This window comes from Vicia villosa, linkage group LG6 (genome assembly GCF_029867415.1).
Source record: "Vicia villosa cultivar HV-30 ecotype Madison, WI linkage group LG6, Vvil1.0, whole genome shotgun sequence".
NCBI classification, from domain to species: Eukaryota; Viridiplantae; Streptophyta; class Magnoliopsida; order Fabales; family Fabaceae; genus Vicia; species Vicia villosa.
This window is the reverse complement of record NC_081185.1, coordinates 132,310,352-132,327,686: the sequence shown is the minus strand read 5'-3', so window position 1 is coordinate 132,327,686 and position 17,335 is coordinate 132,310,352. Positions and strand designations below refer to the sequence as shown.

The window sequence follows — 17,335 nt, the reverse complement described above, 5'->3', positions numbered from 1 at the left end:
AGGTCTTGACACCCCAAGTCCTCAATGCTAAAGTTGAGGAACTTAAAACTGCACTTCAACTCAAAAGTTATTCAAGTCTTTAGTCATGCCTTTTTGCCTTTACCAATGCTGTAACTTCTTTTCAAACATTTATGAGTCACGTGTTTCAACCTTTTCTATTGAAATTTTCTTTGAAAATCTCTTAATTTACACTCGTTCCTGTTTAATTATAAACTTGTTTTGACCCAATGGACTAATAAAGACGTAGGCCCATTTTGATATAGTGGTATAGGTTAAAGAAAATTTTAGATTTAGTGGTATAGGTTAAAGAAAATTTTAGAGAAGTGTAGATTAGATTAATGGAGTCACAATAATAAATGTAAATAGAAGCGAGAGGTGTGTAGAATTCTCTTTCTCTCTCTCTCTCGAAATGTCTAGAATAGTCTATAGGTGTATGTAGAAATTTCTCTTATAGCATATAAATAGGGGAAATTTTATCACTTGTAAATCAAGCAACTAGAAGCAAGTAAACTATCTTGTAAAATATTCGCTCAAACAATAGAAATTAGCATTCTCTCAAATAGTCTCCCATCCCAGTTCCCCCATAAAATTTCACTATAGCGTTTTCATTTTTCAATAAAGTGGCATCAGAGCTTAGGTTTTGATAAGAGCTCCTCTATGGTCATGGGCTCATGGCGAGCAATGAAGCAACATCCTTCTGAGTTTCACTTCTCAAAGAAAGTACTTATGATAATTGGTGTATCAAAATAAAGGCTCTTCTTGGAGCACATGATGTTGGGGAGGTTGTTGAGAAAAGGTATAAGGAATTACGAGATGAGGATTTCTTAACTCAAGCACAAAAGGATATTTTGAAGGATGAGAGAGAGAGAGAGAGAGAGAGAGAGAGAGAGAGAGAGAGAGAGAGAGAGAGAGAGAGAGAGAGAGAGAGAGAGAGAGAGATAAGCTCTTTTTCTTATCTACTAGACATTTGATGAAGATGAGTTTGAGCTCAAATGCAACATCTGTGAAGGGGGCGTGGGAGAAGCTCCAAACATCTTGCAAAGGTGAAAACAAAATAAAGAGGGCGTGTCTCCATACTTTAAGGATGAGTTTGGATCCTTACATATAATAGAGCCAAAAGTCTATTTTCGAATATTTTTAAGAGTTATTATTTCAAATCAACTAAAGAAATGATGAAAAGTTAGAAGATGTGAGAATTATGGAAAATATACTCCGCTCATTAGACCTCGTATTTGAGTATATCGTGTGACAATCGAGGAAACAAAAGATTTGGAGGCTATGACAATAGAGTAACTTCAAGGATCGTTACTTGCTTATGAGGACAATCACATGAAGAAGAAAGATATCACGGAAAAAATATTCAAGATGCAACTAAACCTCTAGAACCCTTAAATGACCAAGACTTTCTCAAAACTAACATTTATGAGAATGCTCCTCCCAAACTATCCCTTGATGAAGTTTTAATTGATATAGAATTTAAAGTTTTTAAACGTCTATGCTTTATGAGGTAGACAATCGCTAAGGGTGTTGATCCTGCTGAGAGTAATGCATTATGGGATCATTACACAAAAGTAGGTAACTTATTACACCAAATTCTGTAAGGAGTTCTCCTATAGAGTGGTTCTGGAGAAATTCTTAGAAAAGTTCTGCAAAGCAATAACCCCTCTTCTGTAACTTGAAAAAGCCCGTGCTGAAGTTGAAACAAGATGCAAGATTTTAGATATTCCTACACCAGATCCAATTCTACTTCTTCCTACACCTGTATTTAAGGAATCTAATAATGAGTTCAGCTCTTCTTCTGGTAGAAATTCTTTTAAAAATGCTGATATCTTGAATACTTTTAATGAATTGGAGAAAGAGAATGAGGAGATAAGAATCAATTGGCTCATCAAAATGAAATCAACTCCAATATTCAAGACATGCTTGCAGCCATTCTCGACAGATTACCACCTCCAGCCCAAAACCCTTAGTTATTTTTTTTGGTATTTATTATGTTTTTTTTGTTAAAACTATCTCTATCCTTTTCAATCAAATGAAATTTCACATTTCTATCCTATTCTTTTATTGATGACAAAGGGGAGAAACACAATGATTTTGATATAAATTCTCAAGCATGCTTCTATAATTCTCAAACATGCTATTATTATTATGTGAAATTTGACCAAGCTCATGAATGTTGTGATAACCATGTGAAAATTCTAGTTTTTCAAAATTATCCTAGTCTCATACTCAGGGGGGCTTACAAACCTCACTATGAAGAAACTAAGAATAATTTTGAAGAGTATAAAACTCAGGGGGAGCTTACAAACCTAACTCTGAAGTTTTAATATATGTTATCCAAGTAAAAATTGTTCATTAAAATACATAGTTTTGTCATCATCAAAAAGGGAGAAATTGATGGAACAAGTTTGGTTCTGTAAATATCCTTGAGTTTTGATGATAACAAAGTACAATGTATAGAGAAAAATTTTATACTCTAACAATTTTGTTAAGTGAGCATATTTCGATTAGCAGACTCAAAACTCAGGACTAGTAAGTTATAGACTCTGGGCTAATGAAGTTCTGGACTCTGAACAGGCAAACTCTAAATTCTGAACATCAAACAAACTCTGAACCAAACAAAGAATACAAAGGCGTATGCTAAAAGTAGTCATGCATCTGGATTATTAAGTCAACGCGTCTGCAAGTATTCATCCAGAATGATTCTGATAATTCAAGCATGAGAAGTCTCAGGACTCTGAACTCTAAAGACTCTGAATTCTCATTCTTATCATGTTCAGAAGATAGACTCTGATCTCTAATAAAGCTTCATCAACTTATATTTTAAGCATCTGATTCAAGAAGATAACTTCTAAAATGAAAATATTGAGGAAATAGTACAATAGTACAAAGCAAATATCCTTTCCACTACCCACAATATCAGGAAAAACGACGGTACTATTGCACCATCACGTTACCAAAATATCCATCCACTATTACTTCAAGCGCCACTCTACTATGGTACAATGAACGTCTTCATGCAAGCTGTGATATTAAAGAATTTCCAACTTTACCCTACAACGGATCTATTCATCATCTATATAAAGAGGAATTTAAAGTATGGAAAAATTATGAGAACAAGAGAGAAAGAGAAGCACAATATGAAGAAGAAAAGAGAAATATTGTGAATTAAACACTAAGAAACTACAAAAAGAAGAAAACATTTGTTGTTTCTCAAATTTTATATCTTCCATTCTTTGTTAGAAAGTTTCATTTTGTATTAAATTGTGTGTATCAGCTTACTTAGAAGCATCTTAAACACAATCTTGTAATCTTAACCTTGTGTTTAATTTTCTCGAGGGACTAGGACATAGTAAGGATCCTTGAGAAGTCTTTGGATGTGTGTCATTGAATTTGTAATCAAAGTGTTGATTAGTGTATTAAGACTTTATTGAGAAGGCGAATTCACCTTGGCGGGTGGACTGGACTAACCTAGTTAAAGGGGAACCAGAATAAAAATACTTGTGTTCTTTTATATTATTATTATTATTTTTGTATTGTTTGGGTGATCGAAAAAGTTTCATTCTAGAAACCCACTTCCAACCCCCATTTTTTTGTTTCTTTTCACCTTCAGTTAGCTTAAATTCAATTGTGTTTGTAATCGCCTAACTATGTCTCAGCTGGTAGCGATGACACTTTAATTATTTTTAGGTATAAACAAATGTTCTTTGTGTTGCATTATCAATCAACCTAAAGATATAATATAAGATGATGTGATGTAGGCAATAATGTTTTGCACATGAACAAAGTCATATTGTGTTGAAGATGACTAATCATTACAATCTCTTGCTCGAATAATAGACTCTTGAATGTCTTTATGATCCTTATCATTCCACCTCACTCATTGGAGCTTATAAATCCATAGCTGCCCCAATTAATTATTTTTCCTAATTACTGGATGTTCTGTCCTATAAATATTTATAAAAATTTTGTTAAAATTGTTATTTATCCCTTCATTTATATATGTATGTCTTTAGCACAACAGAGTCTTCTTCATCCTTCATACAATATATTTGAAAAAAAAAACAACATTGTTATTGTAGAGTTTACTCTCTTTCCAAGCATTCCTATTTAAAATTACTTCCTAACCTTAGATCCTCATATTCCTACGTATGTGGACCTTAATGAAGTAGATGACATCAAACATGCTCTATTGCTCCAAAAAGAACATGGAAGGCTCATGCTTCTAGGAAACAAGACAAACATGCTACTAAGGCATTTTCACTCTCTATTGTTCATGTAGAAAAAGGTCTCCTATTTTGAGCTAATCGATTATATGCATTTCTTTTTCATGACAAGAAGAGTCATTTACTTCATGATGTGGAGATGTTCAACTGTGCTACCCAAGAGGCAAGTCGCCTATTCTTGATGGAGAATCAATGTTGCATTGCAGCAATGTTGATCTTGTGTCAATTGTTCCACTATTGTCTTAGACATATAATAGTGTCATCGACACAACACTGACACTTGGGATTCCATAATTGGCTTTTCAAAGCTCTTCTAAAAATGAATTGGGGTAAACCTCGTAACCTACAACTAACATTATGTATTTTGGAAAGCCTTTGCAATTTTTTTTACAATCTCATGAATTGGATAAGTAGTCGACCTTTGTGGCTACCACCCTTTTAAACCATTAATGGAATTTTTTATTTTGATTTCGAATACTCTTCTACATGGTAAGGATAATAATTTTTTATATTTTCCATTGATGTTTCTACCAAACTCTTCACTCTCCGGAGTTACAAGATGATAGGGTCAGTCCTCTATCATAGGTTTGCCTAATCATGAAGGGATGTTCTTAATTTGGCGACCATTTAGACAATTTAAGATCTTTGATCCCAACTAGTAAAATAGTTTTTCAAACTAACTCACCTTCAACGAATCACTTGAGTTTGACCAATTTATTGTAGGCTGGAAAGTCGTGAGGCTATCAATGTCTTATGGTTCAATTTAATTTAATATAAAAAGAATTTTTTTATCGAGATTGAGCCGTATGAAAAAATAAAGAATGAAGGAGGGTTGGAGTTCAAACTTTCAAAGATTTTAATTAGGTGTTTTTGGTTAAACAAGAGTAGAGAATTTTAATCGGAAAATAAAGAATGAAGGAGGGTTGGAGTTCAACCTTTCAAAGATTTTAATTAGGTGTTTTTGGTTAAACAAGAGTAGAGAATTTTAATCGGGAAATAAAATAAATATTTATAATGATAACTGAATCTCTAATTAATATGGGTTTGAGATAAACTTTTTCTACCTGCCTTGTAAATTCTTTGGTTGAGGCAAACTAATATAATCTGATTTATTGAATTTAATATATTATAAATAAATTATCTTTTCACTAAATATTCTGCTCAAATATTCTGCCAATTAGTAGTTTTTTCCGGCAACCAAATTATTAGTTTAGGATTTAATATTGTTTGCACTAAATATTCTGCTCATATATTAATCACAAGTATTACAAAATTAGTAGTTTTTTTCTGGCAACAATATATGCTAGTTTAGGATTTAATATCGTTTCCACTAAATATTCTGCCTAAATATTAATTACACGTATTACGAAATATACTTCTAACTAGAATATAATTTAATATAAAATTTACTTTCCCAAACATTACCCAAAAAATATCTAACTAACTAGCACATGCAGAGATCTCTCAAATCAAAACTTCCTTTTTTATTATCGACAAATACCAAACTTTCTTTTCATTTTTAAAGCAACTTTCCCATCTAATATTCTAATTATTTCTCTCATATTATTTTTATTTGAACTCCTAACTTATGTTTTTATAATCTAATTAATAACATCCAAACTCTAAGATAAAGTGGGGTAGTTTAGTTTCTTAATCATAAATTTAATATCTCATTGCCACGTTTGTGAATGCTCTAATTTAACAAACATGTTTGGAAGAGTCACAAATCTTAATCAACCATGTAATTATATGATTATGGAAAAATGGCATCACATTCACACTCCTCATAACTTTACATGATGATTCATCTTCCACTATATATTAATATACCTACAAAGACACACTGTAAAGTGTAGAAAACAAAACAACCTCTCATTTTCATGAAAACTATAGTGCCTAAAAATTTTAGTATTAGATGCTTTATATCTTTATGATAAAGCATTAAAATAGACAAGTCCACTTATAATACAACATATTTATTATTTGTGGACCATAGTCCATAATAAAATTAATATCATTATCTCATCACTTATACGTACACATGGAGTTTTATAATTCAACATTATGCTATAAGATATATATACATGAATCAACATTTAATAGTGTCTGTGTTCTAGCAGAAACTTTAACAGAATGAATAAACAAATTCAAATTTATGTTACACACATAAATAAATGTGTCTATCTATACATTATATGGTAAATAAATGAAGCCTCTTTACATACTATAACTATACTAAAAACTTATTAGAAAAATATTATTCTATTAAATAACAAAGGAAAATTTATTTAAAATAATTGATTTTTTAAAAAGAAATTCTTCTTAATTTTCACATGGCACAATAAAAAACTAAGAGTATATAGAGTTTAAAAATTGTCCTAATATTTGACTGGCCCCAATTTTGGAGATTTTCACAAGTGAATTTTCATATTTACACATAAATTATCTTTTGGAGTTCTTTAAAATCATGACAGAATAATATTAAACACGAGTTTGATTGTTGAATAGGCAAACCAATGTTATTAAAGTTTAATGTGGATTTAACTAATTAAAAAAATTAAAAAGGAAATAAAAAGATAAACTCTCAATCATATCATTTTTCTCATTTTAGGGTTTCTAAAATTCAGTTTATTTAAGTTGCGACATCAATTATTTTGATTTATTTCCATTTCCACTACACAACTGTGAAGTTTAGATTTCTTTACAGTTGTGTTGCGGCTCTGATAAACACTGTATCATTTACATTTTATTGATCTACTGATCACATCTGCATCCGCAATTTAAAATCTCAGTTAATTTTATTATTATAATATAGTTTTACAATTCTATATAAAGAATTGTTAAATTCTCAATACTTACCCTACTTAATTTGTGTCACCATTATCTTGATTCTGTTCCATTTGGTGTCAAAAGTAGAGAATTTTATCAAGTACTCACATGATCTAAGAAGAAAAATACAGGTTAGTATTTTGTTCTGTTCTTGTCAAATTCTGATTTTGATTATGTGATGATTATGATTATTATGAATGAAAAACCTTTGTTTTAACGTGCAATGTGTCACACAGAATCAAACTCCACATGGAGAAAATGTTCTTCATTCTTTGCATTTGATGACATCATCATCATCACCACTCGGTTTCTCTCTCTCACTTCATCTTCACACCGACTCATCACCTCAGTGTTCTTGTTCTGAATCATCATTTTCGTCATGGGTTTTGATGAAACTTTGGTCACATGGCTTTCTTCTTCAGGATCATGGAGGAAAAATACCCTTTTGACTGAGATCCTTGGATTGCCAGTTTTGGAACTTGTGGCAATATGTACTAATTTGGTTGTTCTTGTTTTGTTTCTTTTGCGGCAGATTTTTTTATGTTTTGGTGGGAGAGTTTGGTTTTATAAGGATAATAATAGTATTAATAATAGTACTGTTGTTGTTGGCAATGGTGGTTTAATTCGTGGTAGTGTTGTTGGAGAAACTTTTGAGGTTAGGATTGGGACATGGTTTAAGTTGTCTGTGTTGTCTTGTTTTTATGTTCTGTTGGTGCAAGTTTTTGTTTTGGGGTTTGATGCTGTTTCTTTGATTAAGGATGAGTTTGTGGTTGTGGATTTGTCTCTTCTTTCGGCGCCGTTTGTTCAGGGCTTGGTTTGGATTGTGTTGAGCTTTAGTGTTTTGCATTGCAAATACAGGGTTTCTCAGAAGTTTCCGATTTTGCTGAGGGTTTCTTGGTTTGTATTGTTTGTTGTTTGTTTGTGTGGTTTATATGTTGATGGGAGAGGGTTTTGGTTGGATAGTTCGAAGTACGTGGTCTCTCATGTTTTGGCGAATTTTGCTGCTACCCCTGCTCTTGCCTTTCTGTGTTTTGTAGCAGTTAGGGGTGTTTCTGGTATACAAGTTTGTAGAAATGCGGAGAATCAACAGCCGTTACTTATTGATGAAGAAGAAGACGAAGAACCGGGTTGCGTTAAGGTTACTCCTTATAATGATGCTGGACTTTACAGTTTGGCTACTCTGTCTTGGCTTGACCCGATTCTTTCCATTGGTGCAAAGAGACCGCTTGAGCTTAAGGACATTCCTCTTGTTGCGCCTAAAGATAAAGCCAAAACAAATTTTAAGATTTTGAAATCTAATTGGGAGAAATTGAAGGCTGAGAACTCAGCGACTCCGCCTTCATTAGCTTGGGCACTTCTCAAATCGTTCTGGAAGGAGGCGGCTGTTAATGCCATTTTTGCTGGTGTCACTACTCTTGTCTCGTATGTAGGTCCATACATGATAAGTTACTTTGTTGATTACTTGAGTGGAATAGAGACTTACCCTCACGAGGGGTATGTCCTTGCAGGGATTTTCTTTGTTGCAAAGCTTGTGGAAACCTTTGCAACGAGACAATGGTATCTAGGAGTGGATATCTTAGGGATGCATGTTAGGTCCGCATTAACTGCGATGGTATATCAGAAGGGGCTTAAATTATCGAGTATTGCCAGGCAAAGTCACACAAGTGGCGAGATTGTTAATTACATGGCTATTGATGTTCAGAGGGTAGGGGACTATGCTTGGTATCTTCATGACATGTGGATGCTTCCTCTGCAGATTGTTCTCGCCCTTGCAATCTTGTATAAGAATGTCGGAATTGCTTCCATTGCAACACTTGTTGCCACAATCATTTCCATTGCAGTCACTATCCCTGTGGCTCGGATCCAAGAAGACTATCAAGACAAATTAATGGCTGCCAAGGATGAAAGAATGAGAAAAACATCCGAGTGCTTAAGGAACATGAGGATTCTCAAGCTGCAGGCATGGGAGGAGAGATATCGAATAAGATTGGAGGAGATGCGTGGTGTAGAGTTCAAGTGGCTTAGGAAAGCCCTATATTCTCAGGCTTTCATAACTTTCATGTTCTGGAGCTCACCTATATTTGTTTCTGCCGTCACTTTTGCTACTTGCATAATGTTGGGCGGTCAGCTAACAGCAGGCGGTGTACTTTCGGCTCTAGCTACTTTTAGGATCCTCCAAGAACCTTTGAGGAATTTTCCAGACTTGGTATCTACAATGGCTCAGACAAAAGTTTCTATTGATCGACTAACTTGTTTTCTGCTGGAGGAAGAATTGCAGGAAGATGCAACTATTGTCTTGCCACGGGGTGTTTCTAACATTGCCATAGAAATCAAGGACAGTGAATTCTCTTGGGACCCTTCTTCATCTTGCAGGCCTACGCTTTCAGAGATAAATATGAAAGTTGAAAAAGGGATGCGCGTGGCTGTTTGTGGTACGGTTGGTTCAGGGAAATCAAGTTTTCTTTCTTGCATCCTTGGGGAGATTCCTAAGATTTCTGGTGAAGTATGTTTGTTTACTTAAGCTTTCAATTCTTTCTATATGTTATTTTTATATTTGTTTATTTGCATTTTAGGGGCTGTTTGGATTGACTTAGTTGATGTTATCTTCTAGCATAAATACTTTTGGGAGAGCATATAAAAACAACTTATGACATGTCTATAAGCTGTTTTCAGCTTATTTCCATAAGCTCTCCAGGTTAGCTTATGAAGAGAGCTTATAGCTTACATGATAACAATTTGACTTTATTTTATCTTTTGTTATAGAAACAACTTATGTATAAACACTTATATGATAAGCGCTTATGCTATAAACAGGCCCTTAGTCTATCAGTTTGTAAAAGTTTTTACAAAATACATTGGATTGTTTTGCAGGTCAGTGTGTGTGGTTCTGCTGCATATGTCTCCCAATCAGCATGGATACAATCAGGAACTATAGAAGAAAATATACTCTTTGGAAGTATAAAAGACAAAGCAAAGTACAAGAATGTTCTTCATGCTTGTTCACTGAAAAAGGATCTAGAACTTTTCTCGCATGGAGATCAGACAATTATTGGTGATAGAGGCATAAACCTGAGCGGGGGTCAGAAGCAGCGGGTGCAGCTTGCCCGGGCACTATACCAAGATGCTGATGTTTATCTCCTTGACGATCCCTTCAGTGCAGTTGATGCACACACTGGATCAGAGTTGTTTAGGGTTAGTTTTCCTTAGCACAGAGTTTATGTTAATGTTTAACTGAAATGGATTCGCTTGATTTAGATATGGAACTGCAGGAATATATATTGTCGGCACTGGAAAATAAAACAGTCATTTTTGTGACCCATCAAGTTGAATTTCTTCCTGCTGCTGATCTGATACTGGTATGGCTGTGTCGTATTTTTTTTCTGCACATTCATGCATTTTAGTTTGATATTTCACTTAACAAAGTTTTGATTTCGAAAGTAATGTAGGGTTTCTAAATTTATCTTTCCACTTTTGAAGGTTCTCAGGGAAGGTAGCATCATACAGGCTGGAAAGTATGACGATCTCTTAAAAGCAGGAACAGATTTTAAAGCTCTAGTTTCAGCTCACCATGAAGCTATAGAGGCTATGGATATCCCTAATCACTCATCTGAAGATTCAGAGGAACATTTATCATTAGAGGAATCTGTTATGACAAGTAAGAAATCCATTTGTTCTGTGAATGATGTTGACAGTTTGACAAAGGAAATGCAAGAGGGACCATCGTCTTCCGATCAACAAACAACTAAGGAGAAGAAGAAAGCTAAAAGATCGAGAAAAAAACAGCTTGTACAGGAAGAGGAGAGGGTTAGAGGTAGAGTTAGCATGAAGGTGTATCTTTCATACATGGCAGCGGCATATAAAGGTGCATTGATTCCACTCATAATCATTGCACAAGCATTATTTCAGTTCCTTCAGATTGCTAGTAATTGGTGGATGGCGTGGGCTAACCCTCAAACAGAAGGAGACAAGCCCAAAGTAACTCCCATGAATCTTCTTCTTGTTTACATGGCCCTCGCTTTTGGCAGTTCATTGTTTATATTTGTTAGGGCTGTTCTAGTCGCTACGTTTGGTCTCGGAGCTGCACAGAAGCTATTTTTGAAGATGCTTAGATGTGTTTTCCATGCACCAATGTATTTCTTTGATTCTACACCCGCTGGAAGGATCTTGAACCGGGTAATTTTATTTCTTTTGCGTATTTTTCCTTGTATGGTGTAGAGAATTGTAACACTTTATCTGTATCTCTCCAGGTTTCTGTTGATCAGAGTGTTGTGGATCTTGACATCCCTTTTAGACTCGGTGGGTTTGCTGCTACAACAATACAGCTTATTGGTATTGTTGGTGTAATGACAGAAGTTACATGGCAAGTTTTGCTCTTAGTCATCCCAATGGCCATTGCTTGTTTATGGATGCAGGTATTTTCCAGCTTAAAATCTTTCAAACTGCTTTCTAAAAAGACTTGAGTGAATTTTTCTAACCATCAACCGATTCCGTTGCAGAAATACTACATGGCTTCCTCTAGGGAATTGGTGCGTATTGTAAGCATCCAGAAATCACCAATTATAAATCTTTTTGGTGAATCGATTGCTGGAGCATCCACAATCAGGGGTTTCGGACAAGAAAAAAGGTTCATGAAGCGGAACCTTTATCTTCTTGATTGTTTTGCACGACCTTTCTTCTACAGTCTTGCTGCTATTGAGTGGCTCTGCCTGCGTATGGAACTCCTGTCCACCTGTGTATTTTCTTTCTGCATGCTATTGCTTGTTAGCTTTCCCCATGGAAGTATTGACCCTAGTAAGCACATAGTTCTAATAACTTGATCCATCTACTTACTTTCACTAGTGATATACCTAAACCTTAAGGATTAAGTTATGTAGTATCAAATTATGTTCTAATAACTTGTTCCGTCTACTTACTCTGTTGCTTATCACTATTGCTTATCTGTATAGGCATGGCTGGACTTGCTGTGACATATGGTCTGAATTTAAATGCGCGGTTATCCCGTTGGATACTTAGCTTTTGCAAACTTGAAAACAAAATTATATCAATTGAAAGAATTTATCAATACAGCCAAATTCCTAGTGAAGCACCGGCAGTTATTGAAGATTCCCGCCCTCCATCCTTATGGCCTGAAAATGGGACAATTGAAATAATTGATTTGAAGGTACCTACCCATGTTACATTTGTTAAAATATTGTCATTATGATTACTCTAGTTCAACTGGTTCTTTCTAATGATGCTGATCCTCCATTTTACTACCTAAATCTGTTTCTCCTTAAGGTCCGTTACAAAGAAAATCTTCCTTTGGTACTTCATGGAGTATCATGCACATTTCCTGGTGGGAAGAATATAGGAATAGTTGGACGCACCGGCAGTGGCAAATCTACGTTAATTCAAGCATTGTTTCGACTGATTGAACCAGCAGACGGAAGTATCCACATAGACAACATCAATATTTTAGAGATCGGTCTTCATGACCTCCGAAGTCATCTCAGTATCATACCACAGGATCCAACCTTGTTTGAAGGGACCATTCGAGGAAATCTTGATCCTCTTGAGGAGCACTCAGATAAAGACATTTGGGAGGTTAGTATTACGTATGTTTTGCATCCTTGTATATAAGCATCACAGCATATGAAAATAGACCAATAATTTATTTTTGAAAATTATGGATATTTGGGTATATAAGATATGCAGTCACTGTAATTTCCGGTTTTAATTCTTTACAGGCACTAGATAAGTCTCAACTTGGACAGATCATCCGTGAGAAAGGACAAAAGCTTGATACACCAGGTAGGTAGCCATAAATTTCATTCGCAAAATACACACCATGTTTCTTTTCCCACCAATTAAAAGGAAAAAAGACAAGTGTTTGTACTTGTAGCCACAAATAGCTATCTTAAGATATATTTTGAAATCCGCAGTTATAGAAAATGGAGACAATTGGAGTGTAGGACAGCGGCAACTTGTTTCTCTCGGCCGAGCTCTATTGAAGCAGTCAAAAATACTTGTACTTGATGAAGCAACAGCATCCGTCGACACTGCCACTGATAATCTTATCCAGAAGATTATTCGAACAGAGTTCAAAGCCTGCACCGTGCTCACCATTGCACATCGTATCCCTACTGTCATTGACAGCGATCAAGTTCTGGTGCTCAGTGATGGTGTGTATAGTAACAGTTGTATCTTATTCTTCTGTCTGTTATTTTTATCCACTGGATTTGCATTATCGTTTATTAATTAATTTAGGTTTATGAGGATAATTTGTGATGCAATTGCAGGTAGAGTTGCTGAATTCGACACTCCTTTACGACTATTAGAGGATAAGTCATCCATGTTTCTAAAGTTGGTGTCTGAGTATTCATCACGGTCGAGTGGTATACCAGAATTTTAGATCAGATAAAATGTCTAGAAACTTTCATAGTCAGTACTGGGCAGTGGCGAGAGCTTGAAGACAGTTCAGAAGTCAAAACAACAGGTGATGCCTCCCTTGCATGCTATACTCTGATGCATTCGGCGCATGCATAGACCAAAATTGAAAGAGAATAAAAGAAGCGAAAGAGAATCAAGCATCTAGTGGAAGAAAACTAGTTTGATTTTTCCCTTAGAACGGATTCGAGGAATTCGTGCATGGTTAGCATGCTTTGTAACACACAATCAGTGATTACAGGAAAGCAAGTACAGGCGTCTGAATTTGTTTCAATTAGTGGAATAAAGTAGTTTGTAGAATGAGGCAGTAGGATTTTGCCTAGTTAGAAAAGTGTAGGGTTTAAACTTTCCTGTGTATTACTTAATTTCTTGTAGAGAAAAAGTTCAGAATCAAGTCATTTCAATATCAGATCCCTCACCTCCAAAAGAAAAATTAGATTGGTTATCTTTTATTCTCTGTAGAATTATTTAATTTTCTTATCAAGTGTAATTAACTACTGTGTACAGTATCTTCATTCGGTAGTGAAGAATTCCTTGCAATATAATGCAACACAAATTTTCTTCTGCCACATGAATGGTTTAAGTGGTTGGGATCAAGTCGGCTTAAGCTTTTGGAGGCTAGTCACGATTCAACTGTGGCAAAATATATTGCGGCCCTATTTAACCACTTTTAACCTTGGCAAATATTTAATGAGGTCACAGTTTAATTGTGACGGATTTTGGTCCTTGTGATAATCCGTCTTGCATGTCCTCAAAGACGATTTTGGCTCTGGTAGGGATGATTGGAAGGGGAAAAGTGTGGATATAGTGGTATAGGCTTATTGACCTAACCAAAATCATAGTTATTAATTGTAGGCCATGCTCATAAGGATGCATGGCAGGATCTAGTAAATATGAGTGTATGGCCTATCAGTAAATAGATTTAAGGCAGCCAGAGCTTAATGGATCTAGTAAATATGAGTGCATGGCCTATCAGTAAGTAGATTTAATGCAGCCAGTGCTATTCAGCTCCCACAGTGATAGGGTCTAAGAATGGGTAGTATTCATTATGGAGTCAGTTGTAGGGTAATCACATGAAGCCTCTCTTGTAAGCAATTACTCATATTTATTGAGGTAAATCACAGATACAGACAGTGGTACGTAAAAAGGCATGCTTAAGTGTCAGCATTGCTGTATATATAGTGATTGCAAGCAGAAAAGGCAGTAACACAAGGGTCTTAAAAGTTAGATTGAGTATTCCATGCACATAAAGAGTAAAGACAATGATTTATGTATTGCCTGTGATGTCTTGTATGTAGGACATCGACAAGAAAAGAAAGGGAAGAAGCAATGTGACATGTATCTAGTCATGTCTCATGAGTCTCCGTCATGGATACACAAATTGTCCAAAACCACCGCAATGTGTCTTTTGGTTGAATTGACACATTTCAACATTGTCCTATTTTAGCAAGGATTAAAATTTTTCATTTGTTTGGAACACAAATTAAGATGGATTTGAGTAAATTAACAATTAATATTACTCTTAGGAACATTTCCAATATTAGTAACTTCAAAGTTGAGACAATTGTTGAAAAAAAGTAAAAACAAATTTTTTTGGTCTAGTAGACTAAGACCATTTACAATGGGGGTGTTGAATAATTTATTCAATAGTTGAATAGCTACAATGGTGTGTTGAATCATGTGTTTAATGTGATGTGGATTAATTGGTGTTGAATACTTTCAACATGTTGAATAAGAAAAGAGTGGGGGCCACCTAAAGTATGTGACAAAATATTATTGGTTGTTGTGTATGTTTAGATTTTTATTTCATAATAATTATTTAATGTAAATTATTTTTTAGTAAATCAATTTTTTATTTATTTTTATTTTCACCAAAATTCATAATTTTTTTTGTCTATAAATAGAGACTTGTTTTATTTGATTTGGACACACAAAAAAAATTCACTTTTTTCTCTCAATTTTTTCTATTTAGCTTTCAAAAAATTCTTGTTTGTAGTTCTAGACATCTTTGTAGTGAAATGGATCCCAACAATAATCCTTTTAACACCCAAAATTCTACTAATTATCCTTTCAACTACCCAAAAAAAATTAAAAATATAAAATTGGAAGAAAAAGAATTAAATAAATTACTAAATTAGAAAAAATTAAAATAAAATATTAAAATCTTAATTATTTTAATTTAGTTTCAATTGATAATTGAGATGTAGAAATATATAATCATAAAAACAAATATATAAAAGAAAATAAGAATAAGAAATAAAAGTAGTGGGGTAGGGTGTTGAATTTTATTAAACAAAACCATTGTAGTGAGTAAAATTTGAATGTGTGTTGAATGATGAGGTGGAAGAGAGAGAAGATGATGTGGAACATAAAAAGTGAAAAAGTAGGGTGTTGAATAACTAAACCATTGTACATAGTCTAATAGATAAAGTTCATCATTTTCAAGATAAATAAGTGGGGTATCGCAGATTCAAGCCCACTAAAGTGTATGCACAACTATCAACTGAGCTGACTTAACGTGACTGAACGAGACAGTTAATACATTTTTTTAATGTAGTTCATGATTTCTTAAAATAGGTCTCTTAGGTGGTTCTAAATGTTGCATTTTAATATTTATAATAATATAAATTTATTTTAAATTAAAAGGTTAAATATTGTCACATTTTTTAGATTTATTGGAATATATGTTTATTATTTATTGATAAACAATCATCTCTCTATATAATTAAGTGTTGATAAACAATCATTACATAATTTTAAACAAGATTCATTGTCACGTCTTCGCCTCCAAAGACAATGAAATAAGCAATGACTGTTGAGCTTAAAAAAATTAAATGTTGATAAATTAATGAAATAACCAAAATTGGATCTTGATAAATTAGAAAATAGCCCAATGTAATTTGAAATAACTTGGGCCAAGTCCACTTTTCACTTGAGTGTTGTTCAAGTAATCACAAGAGAACATTAAGTTTCCTTCAGCATGAGGTAACCTACAGATCAAATCCAACATTAAAAAAAAAAAAAAAGTGAAACTAAAAGCCCCTTAAAACTTCTCCATGCACATTGGTTGTGGCACATTTAAGTGATTATCATGTTATTATGGACTCAAAACTCAAAGATGGCTCGTTTGAATACATCAACATGGATGCAAAGAATGTGGGTGCAACAATGCGAGTGCATCATAGAAGCACCAAAGGTGAGTCAAAAGATTGTTGTTGCATCAACATTTATGTAAACAACAATGTTCAAGGTGTTACAAATTCTGTGTTGCGTGATTGTGAAGTTAGAATGAGAGATCCAGGTGTTAGGCTATACTTTGAAGATTTGAAGTTTGAAAAAGGAATTCCCTCTTATCACAAGAGACTTTGTTGTTGGGACAAATTTGGTTTTTTTCTTTGTATATTGATCTTGTTATTGGCTCTTATGCTTCTCTTGGTGCTTCTTTTCTCAACTAGAATCATTATTTTTATTCTATGAAATCCAATTACTATATGTTGTAGGATTTTTACTATTATTTTGTTTATGTAGTAGGAAATGGAATTCGATCAATGACACATTCCATTTATCACGGTCAGGCATTTAAGAATATGAGTTTTTTATTGACATGAATTGGACAATCTCATGTTGTCGGTTTCTTACCGCTTTCACGCTTATAAGATGTTATCAACTGTTTGATTTTGATCATAAACTCAAAAACTAAATTTAATTTTTTTAAAATTATCAATTTTAAATTATAACTATTTGATTTTTACATACGGTCAAAAATGCGCAATGCAAGTTTTTTTACTGTGAAATCTGGATTATAAATTTATGTTTCAATTACAATTCTAATTTTGTTTATATGTATGTGCCTG

General features: G+C 34.0%; 1 protein-coding gene across 1 annotated transcript; it reads left to right on the top strand.

The window, feature by feature from the left end:
• The first annotated feature begins 7,031 nt into the window (after nt 1–7,031).
• LOC131610034 (ABC transporter C family member 5-like) lies at nt 7,032–13,890 on the top strand. The gene is made up of 12 exons (XM_058881894.1): nt 7,032–7,186; nt 7,292–9,558; nt 9,927–10,247; nt 10,325–10,411; nt 10,533–11,228; nt 11,303–11,467; nt 11,552–11,846; nt 12,002–12,216; nt 12,333–12,638; nt 12,782–12,845; nt 12,977–13,216; nt 13,334–13,890. Exons 2-12 carry the CDS (start codon nt 7,435–7,437, stop codon nt 13,444–13,446), a joined length of 4,626 nt encoding a protein of 1,541 aa, XP_058737877.1. The 5' UTR covers nt 7,032–7,186; nt 7,292–7,434; the 3' UTR covers nt 13,447–13,890.
• The last annotated feature ends 3,445 nt before the right edge of the window (nt 13,891–17,335 follow it).